General features: G+C 45.0%; 1 protein-coding gene across 5 annotated transcripts in view; it reads right to left on the bottom strand.

Annotated features, from left to right (window-relative positions):
- Positions 1-19,921, bottom strand: part of LZTS3 (leucine zipper tumor suppressor family member 3) — a 69,494-nt gene that overhangs the window by 32,305 nt on the left and 17,268 nt on the right. For 2 of the 5 annotated variants that reach the window (XM_073002124.2, XM_078394452.1), the window contains exon 1: positions 5,239-13,051. The exons of the other annotated variants lie outside the window; for them this stretch is intronic. Coding sequence is in view for 1 of the 2 variants with exons in the window: in XM_078394452.1 (XP_078250578.1) it covers positions 5,239-5,475 (237 nt within the window). In the remaining variant the exon portion in view is untranslated. Of the gene's footprint in view, positions 1-5,238; positions 13,052-19,921 lie in introns of those variants that run through there. 5 annotated transcript variants of the gene reach the window in all.

The raw sequence follows: 19,921 nt of genomic DNA, 5'->3' as shown, positions 1-19,921 counted from the left end.
TCACCCTGTTATTTCAGGTATTAGCTGCCATAGAAATCCAAGGGGCGACCTGAGTATGATCATGCCCTTCGTTACTCCCCTTTTTCCCACCCCAGGTCGAGAGGTAAACTCTGCTTTTGTGTATCTAAACATTTCAGATGGTGTTCAGTCACGCAGAGAAATAATAAGATTACGGTGCGCGCACCTCGATGAAATGTATTACAGTGGGGTCTTGACTTAAGAACGGCTCGAGTTAAGAACATTTTGACTTAAGAACCGCTCTCATAGGAAAATATTGACTTGACTTAAGTACTTAGATTTGAGTTAAGAACTGAAAAAAAAACCACGTGGGAGGCAGGGAAAGTGCAAAATGTGAACTTTCAGTTCACTGCTGGCCAGTGAAAAGGGTGCCTGTCTGCTTCCTCACTCCTCCCAGCGTTTAGAGAGTGGATTGGGAGACAGTCTTTGGACTGCCTGGTACTGTCCTGCCTGGACTGTATTTTCCCTGCCTTCCCTGAAACTTCTTGACCTAAGAAAAAAAGAAACAAAATATGCCCCTCTAGTGGTCGAAGGCGGAATAGCAGCTTCCCATTAATTTCTATGGACGGAAAAGAGCAGATACGGATCAAATGGTTTTCAATGCATTCCTATGGGAAATGCAGATTTGACCTGAGAACTTTTTGACTTGAGAACCGCCTTCCAATACGGATTAAGTTCTCAAGTCAAGACCCCACTGTACTACATTATAACAGGAATAAACCGATCAACCCGCTCTCCTCTGCGGAAAACCGGAGCTCCAATGATCGGGATACCAAGAAGCTTCTCCCCAAGGAAAAAGTTTGACGACAGTATTACTCCCCTCCGACCGGCAAATACAATTTGTGCAAATGCACAGAGATCGGTTTGAGACTAGCCTCTGCACCAAGACTGTAGGAAACCAAGGGCTAAATTCTGTTCCAGACAGGTTTTCAAGAGCTGCTTTCAAAAGATTAAAAATAATTATGGGCTGTCAAGTTGATCCTAATTTATAGCATCCCTTTCCAGAGTTTTCTAGCTATAAGAGTATTTACATGTTTACCATTCTCTTCTGGTGTGTGTGTGTGTGTGTGTGTGTGTGTGTGCGCGCGCGCGCGCCAAGCCACCAGCCAGTTACTAAAAACAGAACACTGTCGGGTCAATTCTGTCTTACGGCAACCCTTTCCAGAGTTTTTCACATACAAAGTGTTTCATTTCCCAGGCTCTTCCTATAGTAGGTGGGGCAAAAGAGGATGACCACGAATACCGGTGTATTTCATCTTAAAGCTCTTAACTGCCAGTTGTCATTGTTTAGTCGTTTAGTCGTGTCCGACTCTTCATGACCCCATGGACCAGAGCATACCAGGTCCTCCTGTCTTCCACCGCCTCCCTGAGTTGGGTCAAAGTCATGTTGGTCACTTCGATGACCCTGTCCAACCATCTCATCCTCAGTCGTCCCCTTCTCCTCTTGCCTCCTCACTTTCCCAACATCAGGGGCTTTTCCAGAGAGTCTTCTCTTCTCATGAGATGGCCAAAGGATTGGAGCCTCAGCTTCAGGATCTGTCCTTCCAGTGAGCACTCAGGCTTGATTTCCTTCAGAATGGATCGGTTTGTTCTCCTTGCGGTCCAGGGGATTCTCAAGAGCCTCCTCCAGCACCCCAATTCAAATCACCAATTCTTTGGCAATCAGCCTTCTTTATGGTCCAGCTCTCACTTCCATACATCACTACAGGAAAAACCATAGCTTTGACTGTGCGGACCTTTCTTGGCAAGGTGATGTCTCTGCTTTTTAAGATGCTGTCTAGGTTTGTCACTGCTTTCCTCCCAAGAAGCAGGCATCACCCTCTGCAGTGATCATGGAGCCTAAATAAGTACAATCTGTCACTGCCAGTACCTAAGGCTTAAGAGACACATTCCAACTTTTCAGAATAGGGATAAAAAAAGCAAGGGGGGTCTGCAAAGGAGGATTTAACGGGTAGCTTCTGTTGTACAAAGGGCATGTTCTACCATTTGCAGAACGTTCCTCTTGGAAAATCCTGCAGCTGCCAGCCATTGTCAACTATGCTAAACCTGAAGCAGTCATGGTCTGATGCTGGTATACAATAGCCTTCTAAGCTCTTCACTGAAATCGTGATTAGAGATGCCAGGGGTATGCATGAGAACATGAGTCATGTCCCATCCGGACAAGACCTGAGCTGGACCATCTAGAAAACAGACTTCGAAGCAAAGTAGGAAGATCAAAGAAGAATCAAGGTAAAACGGGGCTACTTGGATTCAGGACAAACTTTCTATGACTGTAGAAAAATTCAATCCATGCAGTATTTATGCCCATGCCACTGATGCCCCACCATACCTACAGAACAAGGAACTAGCTCAAATCATGCTATTGAAGTAACTCCTTCTGGTCAAAAATAGTCTAATTATTTTAACATTTTAATCTTTTTTTTAATTTTACCTATAGTACGCAACACATCCATCATTTTAAATTGTGCAGTGCTCTGATACGAGTAAGGAAAAGGAAGAAGAGCCAAATTTTGAGTCCTCCTATTCTGGATCTTCTCACCCTCTTTTTTTTTTTCCTGTTTCACTCCTGCAAGTAAATAGGTAGAATGTCTGTTTTGTTCACAAACCATCAGCCGCTGCTTCTGAGCACTGTTTACCATTTTGTTCCAACTTTCCCTAATGGGAATATGCAAGGGATGTGGCTGTGTTGTATACAGTATAAGGTCCAATCCAAAACAATGATTTTTTTTCTAGAGCAACAGACACTATTTAGCCTTTAGACCTGTATGTTTACCCTTTGAAAAGTTATAATCACAACCTGGTGCTCTGTTTCTTTTCCAGCTGGGATATTCTGGGAGGATTAAGTCTGAAAAAGGAACACTTTAAAACTCTTCTTGTACCTTAAAACAAGTTTTATCCGGCACCAGCTTTTTCTAGGCTGCCTCCCACTTCATCAGGGGCATACTGTCGCCTCCCCAAACCGATTATTTATACATCTGGGTTAGGAGATTTACTAAAAGCAAGAGTCAGTGCCTTAACAGGGATAATTAACAAACAATAGCTGGGTGGTGACAAAGGCATTCTTATACTGATGAGCCGATTAACACAGAGAGTGGACAGCAAAGAAAGCGAACAAGGAAAAAAAAAACGGATTCATTTGGAATGTGGTGCTGGAAGAGAGCTTTGCAGATCCCCCGGGACTGCCAGAAAGACAAACAAGGGGATCCTAGATCAGATCAAGCCTGATCTCTCTCTGGAGGCAAACATGCTTAAATAGAGGCTGTCGTACTTTGGACATCTCCTAAGAAGGCAGGAGGAAATGATCATCATGCCAGGAAAGGAGGAAGGCCACGGGAAAAGAGGAAGACCAAAATAAAAGATGGGCCGATTCCCTTAAGGAAGCCACAGGATTGGGTCTACAAGCACTAAGCAGGCCAGCTGAAAGATATGACATTTTGGAGATTGCTCATTCATTGGGCTGACATACGTCGGAGGTTCCTTGATGGCCCATAACAACATCACCCTCCGCTAAACTGAAAGAGACTAACATAGAAAAACAAATATGGATGCATTGATTTTTATAAACCCCAGTATGCAGAAACGAGGGACGTGGTGGCCCTGTGGGCTAAACCGCAGAAGTCTGTGCTTCAGGGTCAGAAGACCAAGCAGTCGTAAGATCGAATCCACGCGACGGAGTGAGCACCCGTCGCTTGTCCCAGCTCCCGCCAACCTAGCAGTTCGAAAGCATGCAAATGCGAGTAGATTAATAGAGACCACCTCGGTGGGAAGGTAACAGCGTTCTGTGTCCAAGTCGCACTGGCCATGTGACCACGGAAGATTGTCTTCGGACAAACGCTGGCTCTATGGCTTGGAAACGGGGATGAGCATCGTCCCCTAGAGTCAAACACGACTGGACAAAAATTGTCAAGGGGAATCTTTACCTTTACCTTTTATGCAGAAACCAGATACATACTTAGGGCTAGAATGGAAGATAAGTTTGCTCTTCCAGCAAACAGAAATTTGGCAGGTCAGTGGAAATAATACGATGGCAAACATTGGCCCTTCCTCAGTTCTAATAGCTCGGCAGGCTTTCAAAGACACAGAACTGGCTCTGTTAGCCAGATGGAGGCCATTACTCCTGGTATAGACAGGAGGTGGGGAGCCAGACTTAAAACACATTAGGAATGGCAAAGCAAAGGCACAACCAGAGGAAGAATGATTCTCTCTCTCTCTCTCTCTCTCTCTCTCTCTCTCTCTCTCTCTCACACACACACACACACACACACACACACACACACACACACACACACAAATGTTAACTGCAACCTGTGCAGACAAGGTTTGTTGCTAGCAGCAACACTGTGAGGGCAAACAGGTGCTTAAGGCGGATACAGAGCTATGACATTGGAAGCGGAAAGGATTAACCCCACTTTCCACCTGCCAGGGTCCCACTCTGTTTCCCACTCTCCCACCCACCCCATCCCGTGAGGATGCTCAGAAAGGGTCGTGGCTCGTTCTGAGAACGGTAATTTTAGATTACTTTAAATGCAACCTGTCGCTTTGGTTCTAAAATTCCGTCCTTTCACTTTTTTTTGCATTCGCCGCAAAAAGTCCTGCCTCAGAAGCAGAAAGCGGGATGAGTTTACTTCCAGCTCTAAAATTCTGTGGTTGAACCTTTTGTACCTCGGTATAGCCGAAAGTACAGCTCTATGGGGTTCTAAATTGATAGACAAAAATAAAACATATTATAGCCAGGTATTGCAACGCCAGCAGGAAAAACCAAGACAGCAGACAGATCTGTCGGGAAGGGTGGCTGATTTCTAGCCACTTTTCCAATGCAATGGCAGGCAGTGCTTGGAAAAGTTACTTTTTTTTTTTTTTTTTTTGAATTTGTCAGCTTTCAAAAATCCTTTTCAAACCAGCTTGGCCAGGCTGCCTACGGATTCTGGGAGGGGCAGCCCTCCCCAAAAAAGTCACTTTCCCCAAGCCTGATGACCAGGTGACCAAGACGCCAGCCCTCCACCTGTCCAGAGCCGTCCTTTCGGCGAGGAAGGACTTCCCCTTTTCCAACCTGTGTCTGGCTGTCCACCTCCAGGCTGTCTTGAAACCAGGCTGGGAAAGAACCTCCTTTTTCAAGAGGAGCAAAGTTTCACGTTACCCAGCCCAAAAAATAATAAAATTTAAAAAGGCGAAAAAGAAGTGGTTTCTGACGTACAATCAGCATTTCCTTGGGACATTTACCTCCATGTTCCAGCGGATCATGTTCTCATCTTTCCACCAGATCTTGATCTTTTTGGGGCTTTTGTGGCTACCCCACCTGTAGGGATCCCTTGAGGGGAAAAAAACAAGAACTGAATACCTGGATGGAGCATTTCCCTCACCTGTGGCTGGAGTGGAAAGGAAAAAAAGCTGAACCTTTGTTCCCTCGGATTGGCGGATACCAGGAAGTGCTTGGCTGCCAAGAAAAGCCAGTTCCATTAACCCTTCCCTGGCATGTTTTTCCCTGGGCAAATTGGAATAACCCGTGCAATAGCTGATGCACTGGAAGGCACGGCCGGAAGGCTACTGGTGTTTTTAATCTCTGTTTATTAAAAAATGGCATTCGCCGGATGATTGCGTCCAGACCCCTTCCAGGGAGGCCCAGCGGGGAATCGAACTCCCAAGCCGACACCTAAACCACTGAACTTTACAGGTTGAAGGAATAGCAAGAAGCACAGCCGTGCAAAAAAAAAAAAAAAGTCAGAACATAGATGTATTCTTTGTTCTGCCGTGCAGCATGGATCTGTGGACTTTTAAATAGCTACTCGCTGGGGAGGGGGGGGAAGAGGATGCAAAAGCTTTTGAAATGTGGATTTATCTAATGATGCTAAGAATTTCTGGGACTGAGAGGGTGACCAACAAAGAAGTACTAAGGCGAATGAATAAAGATGAAGAAATGACAAAACACACAAAATTCAGAAACCTAGAATACTTCAGACTGATAATGAGAAATGAGAAGAACAGGTTGCTGCAGCTCATCGGTCAACGTAGAAACAGGAAGGAATCTTCTAGACTAATTTGGATGCCACATAACATCTTCGTTTGGAGCTGCGGCATCTAGTCAGAATAGGCATGACATTGCCCAGCTTTTGGTGGGAGTGGGAGGGGAATTAGAATAAGAATACTGCAATTATTCTTATTTATATTTACACCCAACCACCCTTCAATGAACTTCAACTGGCTTGCATGTCTGTCCTCCATCCAGCTTTATCATCACAACGTGGCTCTGAGGTAGGCTGGCTGCAAAACCGCCAGCGGCCAAAAGACACCCAACGGGAAATATAGAAGGACCACAGTATCTGCGGGAGATCGGTTCCAACCCCCTGCACAGAGGCTGAAAAACATGGAGGCAATCCCTATCCATTGCATGGTCTCTGCCTGGCTTCCTTGCCCCGCCTCCTCCCGGCGCTGCCTCTGATTGGGTGCGCTCTGGAAGAGGCGGGGCTGGGAACCGCCAAACTCCTATTGGGCTGGTCAACGAACCAACACGAACCGCCAAACTGATTCGCCCCAGCACAAATTGTGCCACATTGAGATATGCGCCATCACTTCAGAACTTGACTTACAGGAACTGTAACAGGGACTGAAGGTTAAATGGGACATTTAAGGGATCACCTGTTTTATGTGTGGATGAGCGGGGATTCGAACGCAGGTCTTAAAAAGGCATCCTTGTAAGGGCAGAGCTTATGCTCTTCCCGATTTTGTTGACTGCAGTTCCCACAATCCAGACGGCGGAGCTCAATAATATCCGGAGGGTTTCTATTGGTCTGTCCCAATCAGCTAAGTAGTTGTGATGATCTCTCCAAAATTACAGGCAACAAATCAGCCTTCCCTCCCCATCCACTGCAACCAGTCCCTTTTTTAAACTGGAAATACTGGGCAGCGAAGCGAGGCCATTTGAGTGCAAGGCCGATGCACCACTCCTGAGCTACATTGAGTTTCCCCAAGACCCATGAGTTCTTTCCCACTTGAGAGAAAAGCAGACCAGAATTTTTTAAAAAAATCTTTATCTCATTATGTGTTAAATTCTCCTCCTTTTAATATTATGAGCCACCTTGGGTCCCCTTCATTGGGAGAAAGACAAACTAGGAATAAAACAAACAAATAAATCACAACGGCAAAGATAAAAATACCACAGAAGGATATAAAATGGAACTGCTTCATTTTTTTAAAAATAATGGCTTTTGGAAAGTAAAAACTTATTGCTACTTCTCCGGCTGCTCTCCCTCCACATCCATTTTTGTCTTTTAAGGAGTGTGTATGTGTGTCGGGGGAACCTCTTATAACTCGCTTTGTTCTAAATGTCTGAATTCGCATATCAAGTTCTCCTTTACTCTGTGTGAATGGTGACCGGGTGCAAAAGTGGCCACGAAGCTCTTTCATTTTTTCTTTCTTGGCATAGAAATGGAAATTTCATCAGCACACTCTGATGAAAACCTCCACTCCTTTGTATCTGGTCACCTGAGAAGGGGGAAAGAGATGAGGTATATATTTACAAGCAAATTCCTCATTTGCAGTACATCTGGGTTGAAAATTCACTATAAAATCATGAGTGCCAGAGTATGGATTAAATTTTCACTGAGGACAGAAACAGACATTACAAATAAGCCGTCATTAGAAGAGGGAATTCCTTAACTGCTGAAAGAGTCTCAGTGCACAGTGGGAGTTTTTCTCACATTTCTTTTTGCTATACAGTTACTTTGTTACTGGCCTTCCAGGCTTAAGCAGAGCTTCATTTACAGTCTCCTCCAGTTGTCAACTATGCCTGGTTTCTGCCCCGAGACGTTATGTATACTAGTCCACTTTGTTCTCGTCGCCATTTCTCAACCTAATTTGACTCACAAATTGGATGTGAAGATAAAAATAAGAAGGAACTTGGTGCCAGCAGCAGTAGAGTGAACGATGTACCATAGGTGGCTGCTTCGGTTATGGTCTAATGCAGAGACCGGAAAATTCACTTTCCTTGACTGCAAAATCCAGAATATGTATGAGGTTCCCGGAGCTGTAATCTACCTCTGATCTAATTAATTTAGGTTATTTCATAAACTGCTCTCTTTGCCGCAGAGAGGAAACACTATGTATTATCTCTTCCCCATTTATTTTTATCTTCACATCCACCTTGCGAGGTAGATTCGGTTTAGAAACATGGACAGAACGAAGCGGCTCAGTAGAAACAGGAAGTGGCCTCAAAGAGAGAAGTAGGAAAGAACAGCCCAAGATTAGCAATCTACACAGGTATTTTTGAAAAGACAAGAAGCACTCTTCTGTCCAATGAATCATCTATTTACCCACTGGGGAATGCGATTTTTTTAAATCTCTTCAACTACAAATCTAATTGTTCTGTATCCCAGGAGTTCCACTAGACAGACAGACACCTTACCGACACCAAAATGTGGCTCTCCTGGGAGAAAAGACCTAAACTGGAATCTTTGAGGTTTAGCTAGGCCTAGCTTCCTGTTCAGAAATAAAGCTTCCATCTTTCACCAGGGCATGAACAGGAAGTTGGGGCGAACTTAGGCCTAGCTAAGCTTCAAAGACTTTCAGTCAAGGCCTTTCTCCCAGGTGAGCGACATTTAGGTACCTGTAAAGTGACTGTAAAACTCCCAAACAGGTAAAACCAAAATGGAGAATTATGGGATCTTTAGTCCAAATCCCTGAGAGAGATGCCAATCTGTGCTGGATTGCGACAGCTCCTGTGCAGGATGTCACATTTCCTGCTCTGGATCCATCTCAAAAAACGGCAAAAGACACATCACACAGGGCAGGATTGTCACAATTGCCAAAACAAAACAGGATTCATAAGACAGGGCATTAAGCGGCACAAAATTTGGCAGTTTCCTTGGATTTCGTTTCTATGAAACATCTTGCTGATAAAAGGCGCCATCTCAGAGGGAACCCTGTGCATACCAATAATACTCAGGAAACTGGAGACAAATCACCATGCTGTGAGTCCTCTTTCCCCTCCCTTCCCTTCTATGATTCTTGCCAGTGATTGTCAATACAACGGAAGGAGCTAGACAGGCAGGAAAACGCTTTTGCAGTAGACGTCGGCCATCTCCCCACCATCAGCAATCCCTAATTGGTTTTGTCGTGTAATTGATTAATTGCGCTACCAGATCAATGCACATGCTTGGCTCAAAAGCTACCCTGTTTCTCCGAAAATAAGACCTAACCTGAAAATAAGTCCTAGTATGATTTTCCAGGATGCCCTACCCCAAAAATAAGCCCCCATTAAGTGAAACCCTGCCTGCCACCCTTGCACAGCAACCAGAAGATGACATGACTATTTGAATAAATGTAGATGGTTGTACATGAAAAAATAAAACATCCCCTGAAAATAAGCCCTAATGCGTTTTTGGGGGAGCAAAAATGAATATAAGACCCTGTCTTATTTTCGGGGAAACACGGTACAGTGCTATCATGAGTGGGGCCAGAAAAGGCACGGTGGGTGACCGGGGTGGGTTTTGGGCAAAGCAAAAGGAGATTTCTTGCAGGCTTTCTGATGCAGGTATATGTGTGACATACATACCCACACACATACCCTTAGCAACATCTGGCTGAGCTGTTTTCTGCTCGCCCTCCCCCATCACCCGGCGCCTGGCTGTCTTTTCTCAAGCCCTCTCGATGCATGAATAAGTCATCACGGAGTCTGCCGCGCAGAGCGTAGCGTGGACGGGAAAATCCCTTCCCAGTCGGCATTACCGGCTGCAGCCACAAACTTTTGAACTCTCGAGTCCCTCCCGGCAGCTTCTGTTCCATTCATATAGGTTGGGGGAGAGAAGCCTTTCCCTCCCTTCATGCCTCATCCACACATCAGTTCGTGAAGACAGGATGACAGGCAGCAAAGACACAGCATTAAGATTGATAGACGCATAGGTACGGTAAAGGTTCCCTTTGAAATTGAGTCCAGTCGTGTTCGACTCCAGGGGGCGGTGCTCATCCCTGTCTCCAGGCCGTAGAGCCAGCGTTTGTCCGAAGACAGTTTCCGTGGTCATGTGGCCAGTGCGACTAGACAAGGAACGCCGTTACCTTCCCACCGAGGTGGTAACTATTTATCTACTCACATTTTTACATGCTTTCGAACTGCTAGGTTGGCAGGAGCTGGGACAAGCGACAGGAGCTCCCTCTGTTGTGTGGATTCGATCTTATGATGGCTGGTCTTCCGACCTTGCAGCACAGAGGCTTCTGTGGTTTAACCCGCAGCGCCAGCACGTCCCTTTTGATAGACGCATGGGCCCTCTGTAAATAGGTACTGACTTAGCTAGTCGGTCTCTATGGGTTCAGCCAGATGTTCTCCACCTCTGGCCACCTGATCTTTCGAACTGGAGAAAGACAGGACCAAATCTGGGGCCTTCTGTGCGGCAAACGTGGGTTCTGCCAAGGAATTCGCAGACGACTCTTCCAACGGTCATGCGACAATTACCATACTTTCTGTCTTTTCATTGGTCTTTCCCCTTTCTAGAAACTCAGGCTTTGCCTTCAATATCATATACTTTCACGGCTTGGAAATAGCCAGTTACTTGCAATTTTATTTATTTAAATGATTCTTACCCCACCTTTCTCTGTAAAAAACGGAGCCAAGGCGGCTTATATCTTTTAAATACCGTATTTAAAGCTAAAATCAATATGTATACAAATACTAAAAAGGATCAAACAAATACCACACGGAAAAAGATGGCAAACAAAAGCCATACCAAAAAAAACTCATTCAAAGCAGTAAGACACAACAATCCATTTAAAAACTCCACTCAGGCAGCCGGTCACGGAGGAAAAGCTTGCCTGTAGAAAAAAAGTCTTTGCCTGCTTGTGAAGGAAAGCAAAGAAGGGCCCAGCCTGGCCTCCAGTGGGAGGGAGTTCCAGAGGCCGGATTTAATTCCTCTTTTTGATAACCAAGTCATCATAACTATGCACTAGTGCAACTATACCTAATGAGAGAGAGATTTTTGGATATTTTGAAGTTTAATTGTAACTTTTAGTCACCTTTACACAGTACTTGGAAGTAACAAGTTATAAGTAAATTTATGTATCTATCGCAAGGGGATAATGAGATTACATTTTAGAAGTGATATAGCAAGTAGAAATGGGGGCAGATATGCTTTGAAATCAGTTTAAAAGCAGTTGTCAATAACTGTTCAAGTTTTATCCCGATCTCATCTCAAGACGATGGGTTCTTTCCCCACAAACGTCAAAGAATAATGAAAAGTAATAGAGAGCAATCAACAATGCCAAAAGTTATAGGATGAGTTATTTTTTCAAATATGTACTTGTTAAACCTATAAAGCGTAATGGAAACAAATTACTTTATCCATAGGGGATTGGTTTCAAGCCTCTCCCTCCCCCCACGTGGATGCAAAAAAAAAAAAAATCGAAATAGGGAGATGGAAAAAAAATAATCCTCAAAGTCACAGATTTTTCTCACTGACTGAACTCTGAACAGCCTTATATCACGTAAATGGAGGGGGGGGACATCAGCAACAAAGCAAGTACAACTCAGAGAACTTGTGGCTTCTGAGTACATTTATTGATGGTCGACAGAGTTTGGATCACCAGCAGAAAGTGTGATATCCCAGGACTTACTTAGAACTGCAGAGCTGGAAGGGACCCTGTGGGGTCATCTAGTCCACCCCCTGCCAAGGAGGCCCAGATGGGGAATTGAACCCCCAACCTCTGGCTCCACAGCCAGAGACCTAATGAGAGACACATCCAAGACTTGTGTTTCCAAACTTGCTTAACTAAGCAGAGGAGCAGAACGGGTTTTGCCAAATATCTCAGCCAGGCTATCTCTCCTGAAATGAAAAGAGGTCTCCCGCCCTGCCCTGGGATTCAGGATGAGATTTATTTTTTCATCCTTCTCAAGTTTCTGTATGCATTTTGGGTCATTACACCACGAAGCGTCGTGGCCACGAAACACCGATGCCTTTGGCCGGAAAGTAACGACAGTAACTAAGAGCACAACCGTGCCAGGCTTTCAAATTACGTATTGTGATGCTGTGAATAACTTCACATTACAGACTGCAGATCATGTTACAGAGAGAGAGAGACAGACAGACAGATGAGAACAAAAAGTGAACTCACAGAACACATTCTCACACGCGTACTGCTTTGATTGGCAACTATTTTTATCCTTCGTTGTGTGAAAGAGAAATGGTGGCAGGGTCATAAATATAACCCACTTTAGGGTTTATGTGGAACCTAGTTGAGTTGTGCATCCGTCTGAATGCCATTTTTCAAACTCTCTCTCTGACACAGGACGACTTACAAACAAAGCCCGTACTTATCTCCAGGTGACCAACCAGAAAACCAAGTAAGGCAATGTGCAAAGTACAGGAGGTGAGAACAGCTTCCACTTGCGCAATCAAATGCTTTCAGCTCTTCAGGAAATTCTCTCTTCCAACAGCAGGTTATCTATAACAGACAGAACAGCAAGAGCCCCTGACTTTCGACTCTTCACATCCACAGAAACACTTCCACTCTGAAAAAGCAGATAAAACTCAGCAGCCTATTCCATATCGCTTTCGTAACAGCACACCCTCAGCTCTTCTGCAGCTGCTCTCTGTTGAGGAACACATGGGAACAGAATGGTTATCATGTTCTCTCCAAAATGGATGACACAATCCTCATTATTTCTCTCCCCCCCCCAGCTGAGACAAAAATAGCAAAGTTATTTTTATTTTCACTTACAAAGATAACCCCCTTTTCTGCTGGAGGGAAGCAGTATGCTAAAAAGAAATAAAGTCGTTTGGCATCAACCGAGCGAGGAGTTGGCAGAAAGCCTCTAAAAAGGTGGAATAGGGGGGGTATATCATGGAGCTTTCCAGAACTTCAAACCCAGAACAAGGGTCAATTCCTTTATGCTCCTGAAATGCCCCCATCCATCCATCCATCTGTCTATCCACTGACTAATTCATCCATCCATCCATCTAGCTATCCATCTATCTATCCATCTATCCACTGACTAATCCATCCATCCATCCATCGACTAATCCATCCATCCATCCATCCATCCATCCATCCATCCATCCATCCATCCATGCATCCATCCACTGACTAATCCATCCATCCATCCATCTATCCACTGACTAATCCATCCATCCATCCATCTATCCATTGATTAATCCATCCATCCATCCATCCATCCATCCATCCATCCATCCATCCATCCATCCATCCATCCATCCATCCATCCATCCATCCATCCATCCACTGACTAATCCATCCATCCATCCACTGATTAAAACATCCATCCATCCATCCATCCATCCATCCATCCATCCATCCATCCATCCATCCATCCATCCATCCATCCATCCATCCATCCATCCATCCATCCATCCATCCATCCATCCATCCATCCACTGACTAATCCATCCATCCATCCATCCATCCATCCATCCATCCATCCATCCATCCATCCATCCATCCATCGACTAATCCCTCCTTCCCTCCCAGTCTCTCTCTCTCTCTCTCTGATGATTGTGGAGGTTACAGGCCACCCATAGAGGGAATGGAACCACTATCCTACCTTCGTATAAACTGAGGTGGCAGCGCACGGACCCTCCTGTTGTAAAAAAAAAAATAAAAATGGAGGAGGGAGAAACCCCTAGGGCCCAGTTCAAGGTCTTGCACTTTCTGAGGTGGCCCACTGTTTCCAGATGCCGTGGAAGTACCATTCCCATCATCCTTGAGTCCCAATAGAGGCAACTTTCAGAGCAGATGGGAAGAGCTGCCAGGAGCATCAGAGAAGCCAGCATTCCCCCCCCCCCAAATTCAATACACCCAATTCTTGCAGCGGCACCTCGCAGCATTTTGCCTCTGATCTTCTTGCCCTCTTTGGTCACCCTCCTTCATGCATCAGGGGCACAGTGTCTTTCTTAAAATGCGCCACTCAGGACTGGACCCCATGATCCAGACAAAACCCAACTGCTAAGCAGAACGGATGGGGGACGAGGATTCCTGGACTCCTGGTTTCCTCTCTTTTAACCATTGTCTGTCCTTTAGGTTATTTTCCCTTTCCGGGAGGGGATAAAATACAAACCTATAAGCCTCAGTATGGCTGGATAGCTCAGTGTTTTGGCATCTGTTTGCAGAGCCAGAAGGTTGGGAGTTCGATTCCCCCCACAGTACCTCCTCAACAGGGGCTAGACTGGAATGGTCCGTAGAGTCCCTTCCAGTTCTGCAGTTCTAAGATGATGATGATGATGATATGACTCATAACCCAGGCCTCTTCAAGCGGCTCTGTAAATAATTTTTTTCCACTCAAGCTGTCTGGTAGAAATGGAGTTCATATTCCCAGCGCGCTCCTGCATCACTTTTTAACCTTCAGCTAAGCTGCCATTTCAGAAGTGCGTGGGAGGTGAAGTCAGATGCCGACAGGCGCCGTTGAGGGGTAAACTCGCCATGGAAGGCAGATTCAAAATAGCCGTCGTCGTGGATGAGACACGAGCCTCCGTTTCTCCCCTTTAGACCGAGGCTTCTTGGAAAATCCACATGCATGACCCCAGCACTCTGGACATGCATGCAACAGTTCTGTAAAGAAGGAGTCCCAAAGTGCATCTCGTCTCCCTCTCCCCCTCCCCCCGCCATCCTTGAGCTGGAGTTTGCAAAGAAGCAGGTAAAAATTAAATTGCTTTCTCTAACCATTACATTTTTTTCTGCAGCAGATCTGAAATTGGCTGTTTCAGTTCTTTAAAACCCCCAAACTGTGCTGTTTCGCCGCTTCTTGCTGCGATCGTTTAAAATAACCCTTCTCTGCCATTCAAAGGAATGCTTTAAAAGTTTAACAAGTGATGAATTAATAGAGGAGTCAACTGGCAACCGCCATTTCGAAGGCCTTAATCAACTCGATAGGCTGAGCTAGAGTCAACCTACTGAATCTACTGCTGGTGAATCAGAATGGAGGCGAACCCTATTGAGACGGGGATTTAGGCCTTAATATTTTAAGATCAAGAAACCAGACCTTCTTAATGCTTTGATGCATTAAAGGTAAAGGTTCCCCTTGACATTTAGTCCAGTCATGTCCAACTCTAGGGCGCGGTGCTCATCCCCATCTCCAAGCTATAGAGCCAGCGTTTGTCCGTAGACAGTTTCTGCAAGCAGCGCGACTAGACACGGAACGCCTTTGCCTTCCCACTAATGCATTAGTACAGATATTATTGTTCAAGGATACGTCTTGACATGAATCAGCTCAGATCCCAGGCAGTTCACATTGTTATGGAGAACAAGAGGAAAAGCCATAAAATGCCTCTTGACCAGCAGTGCTAGGAACTCTCCTTCTGGGAGCAACTTTAGGGTGAGGTTGGTTGCATCATGGACATTTTAAAAGTTACAACAAGACCTCTCTATCTGCATGCAATTGATTCCATGCCCTCTCTCCCTGTGGATACTCAAAATGCACATTATAGCAAATTTTAATAGTGCATGCTATACATAGATTGGTCTCTGTCTCCCTCTCGTGGCTCATTCTGGTAACTACATATTTAGAATTATATTTTTCTAGGAATTTTCTTTTAATATTTTTAATCTTTTCAGACCCACGGAAAAATGAATCAGTGGATACTGATCCTGAAGAGAAGAGGGTCCTACTTTAATTTAAAATGAAGGATGGGGGGAATTGGGAGAGAAACGGAAGGCTTAACTGCAATGCTATTGTTCCGTTTCATTTCAGTTGTTCCAGTCTCTCCTCGAATTATCCCTGAAAATGTGGTTCCCTCCACCTCCCATTCCATAATTTCCAGAGGGGCAACTGTGTTAGTTTCCTGTGGTTTCTTCCCAGTTTCTTAGGATACCTTAAAGTTTTACTGGGCATAATTTATGAGGCGTAAATGCCTGATGGACTGCAATCCACTTCAATGGAAGTATATGAAATAAAATAAAGGTTTCCACCAATAAAACCTCTTGGTCCTCACATATTCCACTCTGGAGCAAAAGTGAGCAAAATGGTGGCCCTACAGATATCTTGGGGTTGCACCTCCCGGCATTTCTCACCACTGACTGGTGGGAGTTGCCACACAACCACATCTGGAGGGCCAAATTCTGTCAGTTCCTGCACTGCAGATGCCTCCTCTCACAGACTGATACGTTCCTGAGGAAAACGAATTCACAACGACGAATTTCACACCCGTGAATTCATGATGACAAATTTTACCTCGCAAATTCACAATGACGAATTTCACCCGCGCAAATTCACAATGACAAATTTCACCCCTGCGAATTCACAATGATGAATTTCACCCACACAAATTCATGATGATGAATTTCTCCCCGTGAATTCACGATGATGAATTTCACCCCTGCAAATTCACAATGATGAATTTCACCCACACGAATTCATGATGATGAATTTCACCCCGTGAATTCACGATAATGAACTTCACCCCCACAAATTCACAATGACAAATTTAACCCCCATGAATTCACAATGACGAATTTCACCCCCACGAATTCACAATGCCAAACCCTTCCTCATGGGCGTAGCTGTAGAAGTTTCCAGAACTGCACTCCCACAACAATCAAGAACGTTTCAATAGACCAACCACTGCTGTGGATCCCAATTTGGCAGTGGGGGAAAGGAGAAAAGTTTGTTTTAGGATCCCTCTGGGGAGAAATGTTGGCAACATATGGCCCGTGATTAGAACTCAAAGCGTGTTCATTGTTGGAGAGATGTGATTCCAGCAGACCTTCGTGCGTGACTTTAAAGGAATCCCTTGCTGAGGTGCTGAAGACCAATCACGCCCATGAAGCAAACCAATTTGCCCATTAGAGGTGAGAAAAGGTCCTGCTGCACACTCAGACGCTGCCAGCCATTAAGGAATTCCTGTTCTAATGACAGATTATCTGTAAGGCCCATCTCTGCCCTTAAAATTGAGTGTAGTCCTCAAGAAGAGCATTGCTTCATTTTCATCACCCTACCTTTTCACCCCCATCAACCCACAAGGAGTGCCATTTTCTCACTTATGCAAAGAGAAAGAGAAAAGACTAGGAACTGGTTACCACTATAAAGGGTGGTCTTTTGACTTCTTGCCCTGTTCTGCTTTCATCTCTGCTTTTTGGCAAAATGCTAAGAACACAATCGGAGCCCTAGAGAAAGGAAGGGCTTTAAATAAGAATGGCATTATTCAGTATCCTTCTCCCTGAGAGATTTTACTGATAGCAACTTAGTTCACACATAGTTCTTTATAATTTTGAACACGGACGGATGCAAACGGAACCGGGCGCTGCGAAATCCTGGTAAGCTAGAACGGTGTCAGTGACAGCAGGAGGAGAGCAGAGCAGACAAAACAAAGACGGAAAAAGGTTTGGGGAAGCATTAAAAACGCACGCTGGCCACAGACATCAACATAGCACCCCCCCAACTGCACTTCCTGGATGCTGTTTTCAGCTTAAACCCAGTGTCGGTTCTCACACATCAAGTTTCAAGGCTCAGCACTCCCCCCCCCTTCCCCAATAAATCGATGCTAAAAAGGCTTGTCCTGAAAAGCCCCTCAGTACACCTCTTCAAATTTAAATAATTTACAGTGGACCCTCAGTTTACGGAATTAATCCGTATTGGAACGGTGGCTGCAGGTCGAAAAGTCTGTAGGTCAAGTCTCCATTGACCTACAATGCATTGAAAACTGATTAATCCCGTAACTGGCCATTTTTGTTCCATTTTTGTTCCATTTTGTTTTTTTCTGCTCTGTAGGTCGATTCTCCGGCTGCAAGTCGAACCTAAATTTTGCAGCCAGAGAAGTCTGTAACTCGAAAAGTCTGTAAGTGGAGCCGTCTGTAAGTCAAGGGTCCACTGTATTGTCATTGTAATTCTATACCTAGTATATACATACAACAAAATCCACACAGACACCCAGAGACCAGACTCTCGGGCTCCCATTTCATGTTCAGAGACGAAAAACTTAGAAGGCTATTTTTTTTTGGAATCTTCGTTTAAAAACACTCCTTTCGATCAACTCCTCCCCCCTTTAAAAATATCAACAATATCCTCAGAGGTTGGAATTTTAAGTATCTTCACTGTGGGGAAAACAAAGCCTCCCCCCCACGTCTGGTATGGATCTAACTGGATCCTAACATAATGGTCAAAGGCTTTTTTTAAAGGATGTGCACACCAAAGGAAATAAGGTCAGTAGTTACAAGAGAGAGGGCCCATTCGGGAGTGGCGCAGGGCCCTCACTCGAGAAGCTCGCCGGGCAATATACGCAATGTACGCACACAGTGAACGGCAAGGGTACTAAGAAGGGTGGATGTTCTCCAGGAGACCAAAGCTTGCAGTCTGAACTTTAAAACTGCTGTCCATGGTGCTGAACCTCTGTACTTTTGGAGTTCCAACCTCTAATCTGCTTAAATGGAATTTTAGCCCATCGGTGTTCCTATAAAGTTTGGCCTCCTTGCCGTGGCCAACGGCAGTTGACGGATGAAGCACCGGAGCAAGTGTTGGTCACGTCAGCTGGCCCTGTGGCCGATTTTACAACAGCAGTGCACACCCCATCAATACCTTGATGCATCTATTTCTGGTGTCAAATTTCAAATTCTAGGAGACCAAGATTCCCCACATACACCCCTTTTGCATGTACGAGTTCCACAGATGCTATTATGGCTTGTTTTGTTTGTTTTGTTTCCAAAGGCAGCCAGACTTTTCCATCTTTTCATTCACACATGAGTCATCGGCCACCAGAGATTTGCTTGAACTTTCTGTCATCATCATGTAATTTATTCCAAATTGCTACAATCAGCTAATGAGCAAACAAGATCAACTCATATGAAATGATTCTGTCAACAGTCGGGGCCGCATGCCATAGCACAGTTCCGAATACGAGCCGTATTCAAAGTCTTGAGAGAGTGCAACATGGCAGCGACAGGACAGAGAAGATTTGAGTTCAAATCTCACCTCTGTTGTAAGCTCTCTACATCGCTTTAGACCACAGGGTCCCAATCTGTGGGTCACGACCCTCAAGGGGATTACAAAGTGCTCTCTGGGAGGTTATCGCGGTTATTTTTAGTTGCCACGACTTCTGTAGGAAATTTCACCATGATAGTTTTCAACACTAATTTATTTCAATATAGCTACAGGGCAGCTTTGCAAAGGATTATGTCTGGGAATTTTCCTGGAAGGAAGAGAGGACCAATGACACACTTAAGGTGATGGGTGTGGCCGTTGATTGACAAGACGTATCTGCCAGTCCCGTCACAGAGTGGGCGGTCACTGCAAATGTGGCAGGGGACACTTGGATATTATAAAAAGGGAGTCATGACTTGAAAAAAGGTTAGGAAATACTGTTTTAGACGTTCTAGACAAGCCCCCGTTCCCTATGCTAGATAAAAGGGGAACAAATTAAGAAGAAATCCAACCTCATTTTCCTCAAGGGAATTTTCACCGAGCCATGTCTACAGATTTTAAACCTTAAGAGTTGAATGTGAAGAGGAGGGTGTGAGCCGTAAGGAAAGGAGGGCGACCGCATACGTATCAAGACAATGGAGGACCAGAGAGAGCTCTGATTTGCACAAAACGGCATATGCCAATTTATAGGGAGAGATGCAGAACTGGAAACGATTCTTAGACTTTACCCAGAAGATCGTGACAAAGTGACTTGTGTGACCCCTGAAGCTGCCACCCCTGCACTGTTCACTCTGGATGAACAACCGCTAGGAGCCTCCATCCTCATCCTTAGGATTTTTTGTCTTTAACCCTGATCCCTAAAAACATCTACCCATGCCACCGTCACCTGGCATGGAGTAGATGTTGGCATGGTGGTCCTCTCACGCAATGCTACTGCCACACTGAGGCAGCCAGGAAGGCATCAACCAGAAATATGGCCTTCTCCGTTGTGGCCCCATTCCACAACGGGGGGCGGGCTCTGTCTGGCCTCCTCCTTCACACGGATGCTCAAAACAAGGC

Source organism: Pogona vitticeps, chromosome 5 (assembly GCF_051106095.1).
Source record: "Pogona vitticeps strain Pit_001003342236 chromosome 5, PviZW2.1, whole genome shotgun sequence".
NCBI lineage: Eukaryota > Metazoa > Chordata > Lepidosauria > Squamata > Agamidae > Pogona > Pogona vitticeps.
Note: the sequence above shows the minus strand (reverse complement) of the source record. Positions and strands in the feature narration are given on the sequence as shown.